This window comes from Sceloporus undulatus, chromosome 10 (assembly GCF_019175285.1).
Source record: "Sceloporus undulatus isolate JIND9_A2432 ecotype Alabama chromosome 10, SceUnd_v1.1, whole genome shotgun sequence".
Lineage (NCBI taxonomy): Eukaryota > Metazoa > Chordata > Lepidosauria > Squamata > Phrynosomatidae > Sceloporus > Sceloporus undulatus.
Genome location: NC_056531.1, coordinates 15,606,156 through 15,621,722, shown reverse-complemented (window position 1 = coordinate 15,621,722; position 15,567 = coordinate 15,606,156). Strand labels below are relative to the sequence as shown.

The 15,567-nt window shown below is 45.0% G+C and overlaps 1 protein-coding gene across 1 annotated transcript; it reads left to right on the top strand.

Annotated features, from left to right (window-relative positions):
- Positions 1–3,069: 3,069 nt before the first annotated feature.
- Positions 3,070–11,822, top strand: POLR2E (RNA polymerase II, I and III subunit E). The gene is given in 11 exon segments (XM_042442070.1): positions 3,070–3,126; positions 4,827–4,841; positions 4,843–4,900; positions 4,903–5,001; positions 7,705–7,723; positions 7,725–7,834; positions 7,965–7,966; positions 8,952–9,021; positions 9,902–9,962; positions 10,389–10,460; positions 11,753–11,822. Coding segments are annotated over 11 exon segments (633 nt in total).
- The last annotated feature ends 3,745 nt before the right edge of the window (positions 11,823–15,567 follow it).

Genomic DNA, 15,567 nt, shown 5'->3' with positions numbered 1-15,567 from the left:
ACAGAGGTAATTGCTCACTAATCGCAGGATGTTATCGCTCTTATGGTGATCTATGGAAGCCACTGTAGTATATTTATACGTTATTTCTTCTTGCTCTATACATGGTATACATATTAACGTTGTTGTGTGCCTTCAAGTCCTTTCATGAATTATGCAACCAGAGGTGAGCCTTATCAGGGTTTCTTTTTGTGTGGGGATGTTTCTCAGCCGGGGTTGCCATGGCTTCTGTGAAGGCGAGATGCAGAGTGACTGCCCAAGATCTCCAGGATTTTGAACTCAGCGTGCTAAAGTCCAACACTCAAACTATTCTAATAGAATCTGGACTTGGAGGAGTTGAAGAGACCTCAAGGTTCTTTCGTGTCCACTCCCCTTCTGCCATGCAGGAAATCTCAATCAAAGCATTTCCGGACAGATCCAGCCTCTGGCTTTAAGACTCTAAGGACGATACTCCCTACTCTCCAAGTGATTCACATTGTCTGAAGCCCTTACTTAGGGAGGTTCTTCCTCCTAAGCTTGCATCCGTTGCTCCATTGGGTCCTGTTCTCTGGAGCAGCAGAAAAAAGCTTGCTCCCTCCTCAATATGGCATCCCTTCAAGTATTAACGGGCTATCCTTCACCTCTTTACCTTTATTTCTCCAGCTAAACTCCCCAGCTCCTTAAGTCCTTCCCATATGCTTTCTGGTTTCCAGACCCTTCACCATTTCATCTCCCTCCTTTGGACACATGGTTTCCGTTTCTCAATGTCCTTTTTGATGTTTTGCCCGAACGGACCCACTATTCCCGGTGGATCCTGACCAAGCAGATAGAATCGAGAGGCACTATACTTCCCTTGCTCTATTCTGATGCTTTACCTCTATTTGTGCAGCCTAGAATTGCCTTGGCCTTTTTCTACTGCCAGCTGGCTGTCACATTCACATTCACATTTGATCGTATGATTCTTCACTATATTCATCCTGTTTGCATATTTAAGTTGGTTGGTTGAGTGAGGCCTGCAGTTTTGGCTTCCTTTCCCCTTGTGACTTCACTGCATTCCCACAGATATGGAATTGTAGAAGGTCACTTGTTCTGTTGTCAGTCCCCCTTTTCCTAGGTGTTGAATGCCCAGTCAGCATCGGCCTCTATGGCTCCCCCCCACTCAGAATAAATAAACTCGCCATAAATTATTTCGGTTTCCTATTTTATTTTTTCACTTCTGTGCCGCCTTTCTCCCCCAAAAAAGGGACCCAATGTGCTCACGAGATACAAACAACTGAGGCCACATCGTGTAAAATGTAAAAAACAACCTAAACCTCTCAAACTCCACCATCGAAGGCCGTCTCTGTAATAGTGGGCCATTTGGAGCCTATTGCACCCTTCTGCCCATCCCATTTGTCAGCTGCTTTTTAATGTCCTGGTTTCGCTCTCCTTCTGCTTTTCTCTGGGAATCTTGGGATTGTGTTTTTGCTAAGTAGGCCGTAGTCCTCTGACAGAATGTTCCAGTCTGACACCATTTAACTTGCACCTGGCTCTATGGAATCTGGGATTTATCGTTTGTTTGTCCTCCTACTCTTCTCGATAGGAAGGATTAAATCTCTCTCAGACTACAAATCCAAAGCCTTTTTTTTTTTGGGGCCATGCAGTTAAAACGATGTCAGACGGGGTCTTATGCCTCTAGTCTGCACTGAAAATATTATGTTATTTTAATTTGTTGCTGCCTTTTTTATTGATATTACATAATACTGACTTATTATATTGACTTATTTTTGTAGAATGTGTGCCCTAGGCAGGTTTTTTTATCTATTTTAATTGTTTGTATGTCCAAACTGTTGTTAAATTTACGCGTCTAATAACACTTTTATTATTTTTTGAGAGAAAATGCTATTTAAGGTCATGTTACTCCTTGGCTTTAGAGCAATGGCCTGATCGCTTTTTGCTTTAGCTATATCCAAAACAAAAGGCGTTAACAATATATATAAGAAGAAGAGATTACGCGCATACAAATAAACATCATAATACTATAATAATAATAATAACAATAATAATAATACTCATAATCATAAATCCGGCTCAGTCCTGGGAAAAAGTCGATTTAAAAACTAAATTTTTATTATTATTCTTATTATTATTCTTCTTCTATTTACTATTTTTATTTTTAACTGTAATATTTTAATGTTTTATTATTAATTATTAAATTATTTAATATTAGATATTTTTTATTATTATCTTCAAATAATTATTTGTATATTTTCTTATATTTATTCTTATTATTAGCTTTATTATTTAGCGCTGTAATTTTGTTGTGTTTTTATTCCATTGCAACACTTGGCTCCATGTGTTGGTTCCTGTACGTTCTCGCCTGTGGACCATAACTCCCTGCCGAGACGCTTACGGTAAACTCTTCAGAATACAAATCCCATGATTCCCATAGCATGGAGCCACGGCAGTTAAGCGGGACTCTACTGCTTTTCTGCACTGTGTCTTTTTTCCCTGTGTCATAGCAACAGCACATTCGCTCCCCACTACGCATGCGCATCACCCGCTTCGGAGAGCGAGGGGAGGGGAGGGTTCCAAAGCTCCGGCGACAAAAAATGGCTTTCTTGCGCTGCGCCACGGCAGTCAGTAAGGGGCGCTTGTGTCATTAGTGCATGCGCAGTTTAAGTAGGGATACATGCTTATTTCTGCGCTTATTTTTCTGCGTTGTCATAGAAACGCGGGCCATTTTGTCCCCCCACTCATCCTGAGAGAGACCCGGAGCTCGTGCAACACATAAGCTTCTGCGCCAAGGCAGTCAGGAGGCTATACTGCTTCTTTATTCTGCTTTATATCCTTCCCCCGTTTTTCACAGCAACCGCGGCCATTTTCTTTCCCCCACTACAGTGGACCGTTGCGCATGCGCATCTACCCTTCGAGTGAGTTATGGAGTCCAACAAAACGTTTGCCATGTCGCCATGGCAGGCGGCAGGGGGCGCTGTGAGCATAGCTCACGTGGTTTTATCCGCGCATTGCGCACGTACGCTCTCCCCAGCGCCTTTATAGTACGTCCTCACCCGGCGCGTTGCTCAGTGCAGTGGTGGAGGCTTGCGTAGGACGATGGACGACGAGGAAGAGACGTATCGTCTGTGGGAAGATCCGGAAGCCATCATGCAGGTCGGGCAGGCCTTTACTAATGCATATTAATTGGCTATTTCTTATTAGTATGTTCTAATTTGTCTTTTTAGGTGGCTCTGAGTCCTTCCCGACTCTAGCGACCCCTTCATGGTTTTCTTGGCAATCATTGGGGTCAGACTTATCAATGTGCAGATGAGCCCAATTATTGGAGGGTAGTATAGCTAATACCTCTGAGGACAGGATCAACAATCACGATGACCTGAATAGACTAGAGCTGGCCAAGCTAACACAATGAAATCAAGACGGAGAAAGGAAAGGTACTGCACTTAGGCGGAAAAATACATGGACAGATATAGGTTATGGGACACACGCGCAGGAGACAACATGGAGCCCTGGTGGCGCAGTGGTTTAATGCCTGTACTGCCGCCATTTCACCTAAGACCACAGGTTGCAAAGTTCAAGACCAGCAAAAGGGCTCAGCTTGCATCCTTCCAAGGTCACTAAAATGAGTACCCAGACTGTTGGGGGCAATTAGCTTACTTGTGTTCACCGCTTGATCTTTGGACTAGCGGTCTATTAAATAAAACAAATTATAATTATTATTATTAATTATTATTATATTAACATGTGAAAGGATCTGGGAGTCCAAGTAGACACCACGTTGAACATGAGTCAACAGTGTGATGCGGCAGCTACACAAGGCCAATGGCGATTCTAGGCTGCATCAATAGAAGTATGTGTCTAGATCAAGAGAAGTAATAGTGCACTGTATTCTGCTTGGTCAGGATCCCCTGGAATACTGTGTCCAGTTCTGGGCATCACAATTCAAAAAGGACCTTGAGAAACTGGAGCCTGTGTCCAAAGGAGGAGGCTAAATGGTGAAGGTCTGGAAACCATGAGCCCTATGGGAAAGACTTAGGGAGCTGGGGATGTTTAGCCTGGAAGAGAGAGAAGGTTAAGAGGGATACAATAGCCCTGTTTAATATTTGAAGGGAGTGCCATTGAGGTGGGACAAGCTTGTTTTTTGCCTGCTCCGAGACTAGAAAAACGGAGCAATGGTGCAAGTTCAGGAAAAGAGATTCACTTCAACATTAAGAGGACTTCCTGAGAGTAAGGGCTGTTTGCAGAGGAACACACTCCTTCCTCAGAGTGTAATGGAGCTTCCTTCCTTAGAAGTCTTTAAACAGAGGCTGGATGGCCACTGTCAATGCTTTGATTGAGATTTCCTGCATGGCAGAAGAGGGGTTGGACTGGTGGCCCTTGCAGTCTCTTCCAGCTCTATGATTTTCTATGGCAGATGCACTGGAGCAGCATTTTTCAACCTTTGTTGCGACCCCTTTGGGTTGATGGCCCTTTCACAGAGTTCACCTAAGACCATGAGAAAACAGTCACAAAATGACAGTTATTAAGTAGCAACGAAAAAAATGTTTATGGTTGGGAGGGTCACCACAACATGAGGAACTGGGTTAAGGGGCACAGCATTTGGACGGTTGAGGACAACTGGACTGGAGGGAGGGCTCTCCTTGTTGTCTCGGCCAGGCCCAATGGAGCTGGTATCAGATGGACTGGATAGTATCAGTGGAGTACTGTATCATCAGTCGGTTATTTGAAAATCTGTTTATAATACCGTAAGCAATCAATTTATGTGTTTAATTTATTTTGGCTTTGAAGTTTGCAGACTGTTGCCATGCTTTTGAAACAAGATGGGTCTCTCTCTCTCTTTCTCTGTAAATGACTAGCTCTGCCATGATCGCGGGCTATCTAGTGACCCAGGGTGAGTTGGACCAAAAGACGCTGGAGGGGTTCAAAGCCCAGTTGGTGACAAGCCCCGTGAAGGGCGGCCCCGACGCACGATCTCACTGTGCTGGTGGCCCACAATGTGACCCCCCAGATCAGTGTTTGTCTTTTTCCCAGGTAATCGCATAATGAAGAAGAAGACGAACATGACTGGAGTCTCTGTCACGTTAGCTGAGTTGTGTCTTCTCAGAGCAGCTTATAAATTGTAAGACAGTTTCCATCCTCGGCTTACACTCTTAAAAAGTCATCAAAAGGAGAAGAGAATGGCGAGGGAAAGGGGATCAATATATCTGTTATAAACCGGCCCTCTTTATCCGCAGATTCCAAGCATCCCCGCTTGAATATATTCCAAAAATGTTATGAATACCTAAAAGCAAACCTCGATTTGCCATCTTTAATGCAACACCATTTACTCTGCCATTACATTTAATGGGATTTTGGTATCCATGGGGTCCTGGAACCAAACCCTAGTAGAACAAGGATCACTGTATATGCAATATAAGTATAGATTGGAATTTGCAGCACCTTCAACTTCTGGGATGATGTTCTTGCGGAGGGCTAGGAACGCCTAACTTATTTAAGAAATGAGGGCTGAGATTCTAATGTGGCAACGTGTATTGGATAGAGCCCGATGATGTCAGTGAGTTACATTCATCCTCCACATTTGCAGCTTGGACTTTTGAGGATTTGATTATTCAGGGATTTTTTTTTTTGCTGTTCTCTCTAGAAATGTCTACGTCTTCCAGCGCAAACTCTGTGGTCAGCTTTGACCCGATATCGACCACAGAGTTGCACGAAGACCTAGAGATTCCTAGAGGGAAACACTCCACTAGGCATCTGACACCTCCAGTGCAATTCTATGGTCAGTGTCTGGCAGAATTCGACCACAGAGTTGCACTGAAGACCTAGAGATTCCTAGAGAGGGACACTCCACTAGGCATCTGAAACACCTCCAGTGCAATTCATGGTCAGTGTTCTGGCAGATACTTACACAGAGTTGCACTGGGGACCTAGAGTGTCAGAACTCCCAAGACAATTGCTATTCAATGTTCACAGTTCTATAGTTTTATGTCCTGTTCCTTTGCTAGCCATTGCTTTAGCTTTGAGTTCTGCCTGCTTGCAAAGGTGGGAGGGGGAAGGGAATTGCTTAGATGCTAGTTTCTGCTGGGTGGTAGTGCTGCTGGGGAAGTATGTAATGTTTAATTAGAGACATCTGTGCGGCTTGTCCAAGGTCGTGTGTGTGTGGCTTCACAGGTGATCTAGCCTGGAAGCCAGTCGCGGGGGGGATAAGACAGCCCACAGAAAAATTAGGTGGGGAGTGAGTGGTTTTAACCTACTGGTTGAGCTTGGGTTCAGTTTTCTGCAAAGAAGTCTGTCTGGCTACCTCCCTTGTATTCCAATAACTTCACTCTTTCTAAGCAAGTTGCTTTGTGGATTCTTGGGAAAGTGCTGGGTAATTACTAGGGATCTTAGAGGACACACTCCACTAGGCATCGACACACTCCAGTGCAGTTCTATGGTCAGTGTCTGGCAGATATCGACACAGCGTTGCACTGAGGGACCTAGCGATTCCTAGAGAGAACACTCCACTAGCATCGAAACCTCCCGTGCAACTCTATGGTCAGTGTCTGGCAGATATCGACCACAGAGTTGCATGAAGGACCTAGAGATCCTAGAGGAGAAACATCCACTAGGCATCTGAAACCTCCAGTGCAATTTCTATGGCAGTGTCTGGCAGATACTTACCACAGAGTTTGCACTGAGGGACTAGAGATCCTAGAGAGGACACTCCACTAGGCATCTGAAACCCTCCAGTGCCGTTTTATGGTCAGTCTGGGCAGATATCGACCACAGAGTTGCACTGAGGGACCTAGAGATTCCTAGAGAGGACACTCCACTAGGCATCTGAAACACCTTCAGTGCAGTGCTATGGTCCGTGTTCTGGCAGATATCGACCACAGGAGTTGCACTGAGGGACCTAGATTCCTAGAGAGGACATCACTAGGCATCCGAACACCTCCGTGCGTGCTATGGTCAGTGTCTGGAGATATCGACCACAGAGTTGCACTGAGGGACCTAGAGTTCCTAGAGGGACACTCCACTAGGCATCTGAACACCTCCAGTGCAGTTTTCTGGTCAGTGTCTGCAGTATCGACCACAGAGTTGCACTGGGGACCTAGAGATTCCTAGAGAGAACACTCCACTAGGCATCTGAACACCTCAGTGCAGTTCTGTCAGGTTTGGCAGATATCGACCACAGAGTTGCACTGAAGGACCTAGAGATTCCTAGAGAGGAACACTCCACTAGGCATCTGAACACCTCCCGTGCAAACTTCTGTGGTCCGTGTCTGGCGATATCGACCACAGAGTTGCACTGAAGGACCTAGAGTTCCTAGAGAGAACATTCCATAGGCATCTGAACACCTCAGTGCAATTCTGTGGTCAGTGTCGGCAGATTCGACCACAGGTGCATGAAGACCTAGAGATTCCTAGAGAGAACACTCACTAGGCATTGGACACCTCCAGTGCAATTCTGTGGTCAGTGTCTGGCAGATATCGACCACAGCGTGCACTGAAGGACCTAGAGATTCCTAGAGAGAACACTCCACTAGGCATCTGAACACTCCAGTGCAATTCTATGGTCAGTGTCTGGCAGATATCGACCACCGAGTTGAAACTGAAGGACCTAGAGATTCCTAGAGAGGTTTCTTTCAGGTAAAAAAACCTAGTGGTTTTGTTTTTCCTGTTTTTTCCACATTCACGAGGGTCCGTGCCCCTACCCCAGCGAATGTTTAATTTCTTTTTAATAAAATTTTTCAGAGGAACCAAAAGTTGGGATAGACTATCAAGATGTACTGCAGCGGAATGCAGGAGGAGAAATCCACCACCGGGCCCTCATTGTGGTTACAACAGTGCATGACTCTTCAGCCAAGCAGGTATCAAAGTCTTGGTGGGCAGAAGGGTTTTGAATAAAAGATGCCAGCTGTGCCAGAGGAGGGCTGCTGGTGGTGGTTCTGTAGTCAGCAAAAGACTGTGTCCCAGTGCAGTTTATTCTCCCATTTGCTCTGAAGACAAATCAGTTGTTTAAGGGCCTTGTCCTTCCATCACTGGTAGACTTCCTCGGTGCAGGAAGCGCATGCTGTGATATGATAGCAGTCACTGATGCATGTTGCGTAGAAAATGTTATTACATCTGCTTTAAGGTATGATTTATAAGCTGTAAAAATATATGTTGTAAGGTAAGGACTGGTGAGAGAATGGGATCTTGGGAGTGACTGGACAATTGACTTGAGTGAGGGATTTTTAAAAAAGTGGTGTGAGAGCTGAGTCTGTCAATATAAGAATTAATTATTTGGATTAGGAGTTAGAGATTTTAGGAGAATTAATCGGGTCAGAGTTAGTGAGGATATGAGTGAGACAGAGAGTGAGGGTGTGCTACCACATTGCAGATGTAAAGCAGTTTGACACCACTATAACTTCCCTGGCTCAATTCTAGAGTTTGTAGTTTTGTGAGATATTAGCCTTCTTGTCAACAGGTCTGGGGCTTCCCCAGCTGGTTTACTCTGCAGTGTGCAGCAGGCGAGAAATATGGGTAGTGTTCAGTGCGTGGCACATGTGGTAAGAGTTAGTGTTGGTCAGAATTTAGAGGTATAACAAAAGTAGTCTTTGGTGTTACGTTCAGTTTGTGTGATAAATTGCTTTGTGTTATGCACCACATTCCTCTGAGTAAGCTGCCTTGAATCCCATTTTTGGGTTCCAAAAATGATAAAGCTAATAGGGAATATTGGAAAGTCTGACTTCAGACACAAAGAGTGTCTGTGGTTGCACTTATTCAAGTGGTGTGGGTCCAGTGATGGGATTAGAGAATTCTAGCTCACATAGAATGGTGAGAGCCTTTGGAAGGTCCCAGATTTGCAACAGTGGTGAACAGGGAGGAGGCACATGGTGGTGGCGAGTGTGGTAAACAGAAGTCTTCCCTATTAGTGTCAGACATGGGATAAAAGGAAGTCCTCATAAAGTCTACTTCTCAACTATCTGCTTTCTCTCTTTCTTTTCAGTCCCTGGTAGACATGGGCACCCAAGTACATCCTTGAACAATTCCTTCAACAGGAGCTGCTGATCAACATCACTGAACATGGGTGAGGAGGAAAAGGAACAAGCAGACCAAACAGACATTTCCAGTGCACGTCTTTAGGGGGCTTAGTATTTGTAACACCCCGGAGTAATAAAAATACATTTATTTCCCTTTGTGGAATTCAGAGGTCAGCTAATATAAGTTTTAGTTCAGTCCCACCAAAAAAGATTTCAGATACAGGGAAGAGTTCTGCCTGAATTCCTAAGCTATGCTGCCACACTGCAGATTAATGCAGTTTGACACTGCTTTGTCTGTCATTATCGTGTTGTGAATCCTGGGATTTGTAGTTTGTTTTGTGGCACCAGAGCTTGCTGACAGAGAAGGCTAAATATCTCACCAAACTACAAATCCCAGTTATCCATAACATAGCGCCATTTCAGTTTTAAAACAGTTAAGTCTATCTCTCCAGCCTTTCTTCCACTGTTTCCCGGTGCTGGCAGGCTAGACAGAGGTTGAGGAGGAAGAGGGTTTGGCAGATGTAAATGATTTTCTAAAAAGACGCTTCACTGCCAGAGATTTTGTGGACTGAGGTATTGCATGTATTACATGTAAAGGGATGGCCAGTTAATTAGACTTATATCCTGCCTCGATTGCATTTTATAGAGGTGGGGATAAATAAATTTATTATTAATAATAGTATTATTATTTTAAAAATATATGTTTTTTTTAAAGTGTTGGATCTATGCTGTTCCGTGTATTCAGGCAGTCTCTCTTAGATAGCATGCTGCTTTCTTGTTCCTACTGAACAAGGTCTTGTGGTGCACCTCAGAACTGGTTAGATTTATTGTAGGTTAAGCTGCTGTATTGCTTGAAGAAGTGTTTGTTTCCACCATAGGTGACCCTTGTTTTTGGCTCCACTCCTCTTCTGCCTTCTTGCCTCTACAGCTTGTACCTGAACATGTTGTCATGACCAAAGAGGAGGTGACGGAATTACTGGCGCGATAGTCCTTTTCCCTCCCCAGGCCTTTGGTGCCGTCGGCTGCTTCCTCCTCTGCACACTCTGGGTGGCATTGTTGGCATATGGCCGACTGGATGATTGAAGGGTCACCTCCCTCCTTTGTGCCAGGTCTAAATATGATTGAATGGAAATGTTGTGTCTCCCCAGAACTAGGATTAAGTGGTGGCTGTTGAACTGGGACTTGCACAATCCATAATTTAAACCCTGGCCCCTTGCAATGAGCCCCACTAAAATGAAGTAGACTTTGGACTAGGATTGTTTGAAAGAAGCCCATGTTGCCTCTCAGTTGAGTAACCCTGTTTCTTTGTCCTCTGTGGTTATCTTACTTTCCTTTCTGTTCCTGGGCGGGAAGAGGAGGCAGTTGTTGTGTGAGTCTTGTGTGTGTTTTTCTCTAACTGTCTGGATCAGCCAGCTGAGTAGAGAACCAGCTTCCTAGGATACAAGCTGGTGACCCCGTGGCACGTTACTTCGGAATCAAGCGAGGTGCAGGTAAGGACGCCCATTTGGTTCTTGTCCTAACTCCAAACCCCCTTAGCTGCTGGGGGCTGAAAGAGAACTGCTTTCTGTACCTTGCTGTGGAGATGTGGTTGTTCCTCTTGGGCAACAAGATGTTGGATTTGTAGGCATTTGAACAGCCTTCTTGTTAACCATATGCTGCTTCCAACTACCATTTTAGAGCTATAGTCTATATTAATGTCACTCCAGTCCATCCAACACCAGATTGGGCAAGTGGACTGCAGCAGAATGTTTTCCACACCCTCCCACCAGCAAGTGGGCTGTGACAAAAGGAATTGTACAGAATGCTGTTTTTGTGGTTCCAGCCTCGCTTGCTGGCAGCGAGCCCTGGAAATGTCACCCCCTTCTGCCACCGATTGAAAGCTTAACAGACTTCCCTTGCCTGTTCTGGCTGTTGACTCTGAAGGTGGTTGAATACATAACTAAGTAACTGATATAAAATATTGGTGAACATCTTTAAAACGAAATCCTAAACAATGGCCTAAATCCTTTTGTTAGTCCCACTGGAGTAGACCATTGAATCAGTGTCTCATTCCGAGTTGTTTCAGCGCGACATGTCTTATTGGGACTAACCAACGGATTCTGCTATTGCCCTTCCCCCCTCCACCAGAAACAACATGGGATAGTGACTTTCCTTTCCATTTAATTTGGTTGCTGGGGACGGCTTTGATAAGTAATTTCTCTTTATTATTTTTGTATGTTGATGTGGTTCTATTAGGATGATATTTTATTATTTTTTTAAACCACCCTGTGTAATGAAATGAAAGGGGGGCATGAAACTGGTGGATAAATAAATAAATCCAGTACAGCTGTTAAAATTAGGTGGTGTTTATTCTGGTTAGGAAACAGGGATGCTTGATGCTGGGAGAGACACAGGCAGCCTGTTTTTGTTCCCATGGAAAGCTGCAGTTGTGTTTTCAGTCTAAAATGAAAACCAGGAGCCATTCTGCTTGAACCTTTGGTTATTTTGGTCAATTTGTGAGAGCATTTCCTGGGTTGTCTTTTGGGCCCACAAAACGTGTTACTGTTTTCTTTTGAGTGGAAAGAGGTCTGGTGGATCAGCTATGTCCTGCTCTCTTGTGGAGGTTCTACTCTGTTTAGGTTGCCAGGCCAATTTGGAGCATTCTCCAAATGTTTTTGATGCTCTTTAGCCATCTGCCCAAGGTACCAATTGTAGTTGGTAAGCCACAACTGCTCTGGGGCCATCCGTTCCTGTGTTTAACCTCAAAAGGTTCCCAGGGTAATTTATATCTTCTTTCTCCCGGTGGTGAAGATAATTCGTCCCAGCGAGACGGCTGGCCGGTACATCACCTACAGGCTGGTGCAGTAGTCCGACACTTCCTCAGGTATTTTGGCCTCTCTGCCTCATAGGATTCTGAGAAGAGACTCCTCTACCTTTCCCCTTCTTTGTATGACTTGAAGAAGCTGAGGGAAAATCATGGTAGAGGATATGGGCTGGTGTCACGTGGCCATTTGGCCTTTTCAACCATCTGGTACCTGGCAACTTGGGGTGCACAGAAAGGAGGCTATTTCCATTGTGGAGCTACTGAGTTTCGCCACTTCTGATAAACACCTATTTTACAAAGTTTGCATTTAATCCAAGCTAGCTTGATAGTAATGCCTTTTGTTACCTGTGCTTGGCTGAAGCCACCTTCTGGTGTACAGCAGAGACAATTGCCTGCCTTGTTGAATTGTTACAGACTAGATCAGCCTTTCTGTCTTCGCAGGAAGCCCGGGTGTGTGCGTGCTTGCACCTTGGGACCCTAAGGATCTTGCTCAAAACAACTTGTTATTACAGACAACACCGTCACAATGCTGGATCCACAATTTACGCTGGCTGGAATAAAATAGGACTAGACCTATATGGTGCACTTGGGAACCCGGGGAGTTGTTGACGAAACGAGATGCTCCTTTCCTTTTTTTACATTGCCTGAAAGGACATTGCCTAGAGGGTCCTCTTGCCCGAGTGCTGCTAGAATCAAAACCTGAATGCGTCGGCATCTAGAAATGTCTGGATAAAAGATGTGGTCCCTAAATATCGTCATATGTAACTTCATTAATAAAATTGGAATGAGTTCTTGTATTGTTTCAAGCCCCCCCTTTTTCCAACCCAAAGGGTTTGGTTGTGGAATAAGCCTCTGAAATATGCAAGAGACAATGTTAAAATAAAGCCATGTTCAATGCCCAAATGTGCTGTTTGGAATGGGGAGAGGGGGGTGGCCAGAATGGGAAGTACATTTCTGCAATCTGTCTAGGAATAATGCATTTATATTAACATTTATATGCATTTATATTAACATGCATTTATATTAACATTTCTAAAAAAGCATCAATTTTGTTTGCATGTCCTCCATTTTTTAAAATGTGTCCTCCATTTGAAAATGTTGTCCTGCATTTGTCCTACATTTGTCCCGGTTTGGAGGTCCTGACTTATGGCAACCCTAATCATATTAGTAAAGCAAAGGGATCCGATCCAACGGAGAGAAAGAAATTTGTAGCAGAAGCATTTGTAGCCTGAATCTGACGAAGAAGACTGAATCTGTGGCTGCAGCTGCACTGCAGAATAAATGCATTTTGGCACCATTTTAACTGCCAGGGGCCCATCCTGTGCAATTTTAGGATCTGTAGTTTGTTGCGGCAGAGAGGACAGAGAAGGCTAAAGGCCTCACTGACCAAACTGCAAACTCCGTAATTGCATACCACAGAGCCACGGCAGTTAAAATGGTGCCAAACTGCATTAATGATGCAGTGCAGATGTGGCCATAGCCTACTTGTTTCTAGCGAGGAGGTGGGTGCAGAGCAGAGCAGAGGGTGAGCCCTGGCATTGCTCCAACTGGGAAGGAAGGAGGAAGCTAAGTAAATTCCCCCCAATACCAGTCTTTGCATGTTTCAGCAACAAATACATTAATCCTTGCACATTATAGCAAGCCACTGGTCTCTTAGAGAAACTGGAGGCTTGCACCCAATCCTTTCCTCTTGTCTGGGGCAGAGCCCCCCCCCCCCAAACTGGAGAATTTGCACCTTCATCTCCTATCGGGAGAAGACCCCTCAAAACTGGAGACCCAGGGCCAGATCTTGAGATTTGGCAACCCCGAGAGTCCCATTGTGGTTTGAGTGTTGGACCTGGATGCTAGAGACCAATGTTTGAATCCCTGCTCAGCCAGGGAACGCATTTGGGCAAGTCACACTCTCTCAGCCTCTGGGGAAGGCCATGGCGAGCCTCCTCTGAACAAATCTTGCCAAGAGACCCCAGGAAACCTCCCAAAAACAGGCAAGAGTGCACAAAACCCATTCTTTCTTGACTTACCAGGTTTATACGCAACCTGTCTCCTAAACTAGGACTCAGGGTGTCTTGTTCGGGAATGCTTTGACTGAGAGTTCCTGCATGGCAGAATGGGGTTGGACTAGATGGCCCTTGGGGTCTCTAGGATTCTAGGATTGTGCCAAAATTAAAACAAAACACAGATACAAACAACTACCATTAAACACCAGTGATCCACATGATGATATTAACATACAACTGCATTTAAAAGTAATTTAAAAGCACACCACTATTTTAAAAACATGTAAACATGTGGGCTGTCCCTCATTCAGGATCCCCAACATCTGGAATCCCAAAATCGAAAATACGCCAACACCCGAAGTACAATCAAATCCAAAACCCACAAAACAGCGATGCCATTATGGGACCAAGCCAAAATGCACACAATACCAAAAGTTGGAAACGACTTGAAGGCACACAATACACACAAATACAACAACAACAATACGTCATTCCACAGCCCACCACCAAATATATTCAAGCAAAGATAAGCAGGCCTTCTTTAGGTTTGAAACAGTAGGAAGGCGGTGCTGTGGTTTGAGCGTTGACTGTGACTCTGGAGGCCAGGGTTCGAATCCTGGCTCGGATATGTCAACCCACTGGGTGGCCTCGGGCAAGTCGCATCCTCTCAGCCTCAGAGGATGGCCATGGCAAACCCCTCTGAAGAAACTCGCCAAGAAAACCCCATGATAGGGTCACAGGCGCACAACCACAACAGCAATAAAAAGTGGTATTGACACTGGTTGGTTGGCATGCGGGTGGGAGGTGTATTAAGGATGACAGAGCCCATCATGAGACCATGATGGAAGTGATAAGAGTGCCATGGTTGCCCTGGATTCTCTTTTTGTCTATGAATATCTAATGGCTCTGTACCAACAACTCACCAAAGAGGCTGAAGGTGGTACCGGACTCCCTGCCCGGCACTTTTTGGAGATGGAAGGGGTCTTCATCAGGTCTCGCTTCTTCCTTGAAAACATGGCTCGCTCCTCCGAAGACGGGTGGCCACAAGGTACCCAGGTCAACAGCTGGCACCCAATGGAGGTGCCAGCCTTTCCATGCACCGGCCTGGCCTCCCACAGGTGCCCCTGATGTGCCAATGTGACCGCCAACAGAAGATTTCGGAAGTCGCTTACTGCATGCGCTCAAGGCACATGATTCAAACCCATTTCCTGGCTGGGCTGGTCGGAAGGCGAAGAAAAGAAGAAGCGGCGACAACAACCGACACGACAACAGCACGAAGGCACAGGAAAAGGCTGGGGTGTGTGTTGTGCGTGTGTGTCAGCATCTGAACCCTGGGAGGAAACCAACGCTTGCTTGGCTGCTTTTGTAGGCTGAGATGAATATTATCCATTTGAACGTCCAAGATTATCGGCCACTGCCTCCTTGTGCAATAACTCATCGTTGGTCTTCTGGCCCAATACTGTTTGGCCGACATCTTGTGGCCATGAGTTCCACAGGTTAGAGTTTTTTTGCACTACAGGAATTTTTGTTGTTGTTGCGTGTCTTCCATTCATTTCTGACTGAAAGCCCTGGCAAATCTCCTCCGAACAAACCTTGCCATGCAAAGCCTATGATAGGTTTGCCTTAGGATCGCCAGAAGTCAGAAATAACTTGCAACAACAACAACAACAGTTAACTACTGTTATAATCCCGAATTATAACTGTGACAAGTTGCTTCCAAAAAGTAACTTTGCACAGCCTGGGAAGGAAAGAAAGAAATCATTGTCCACTTTTTCCAACAGGTTTGATAGCC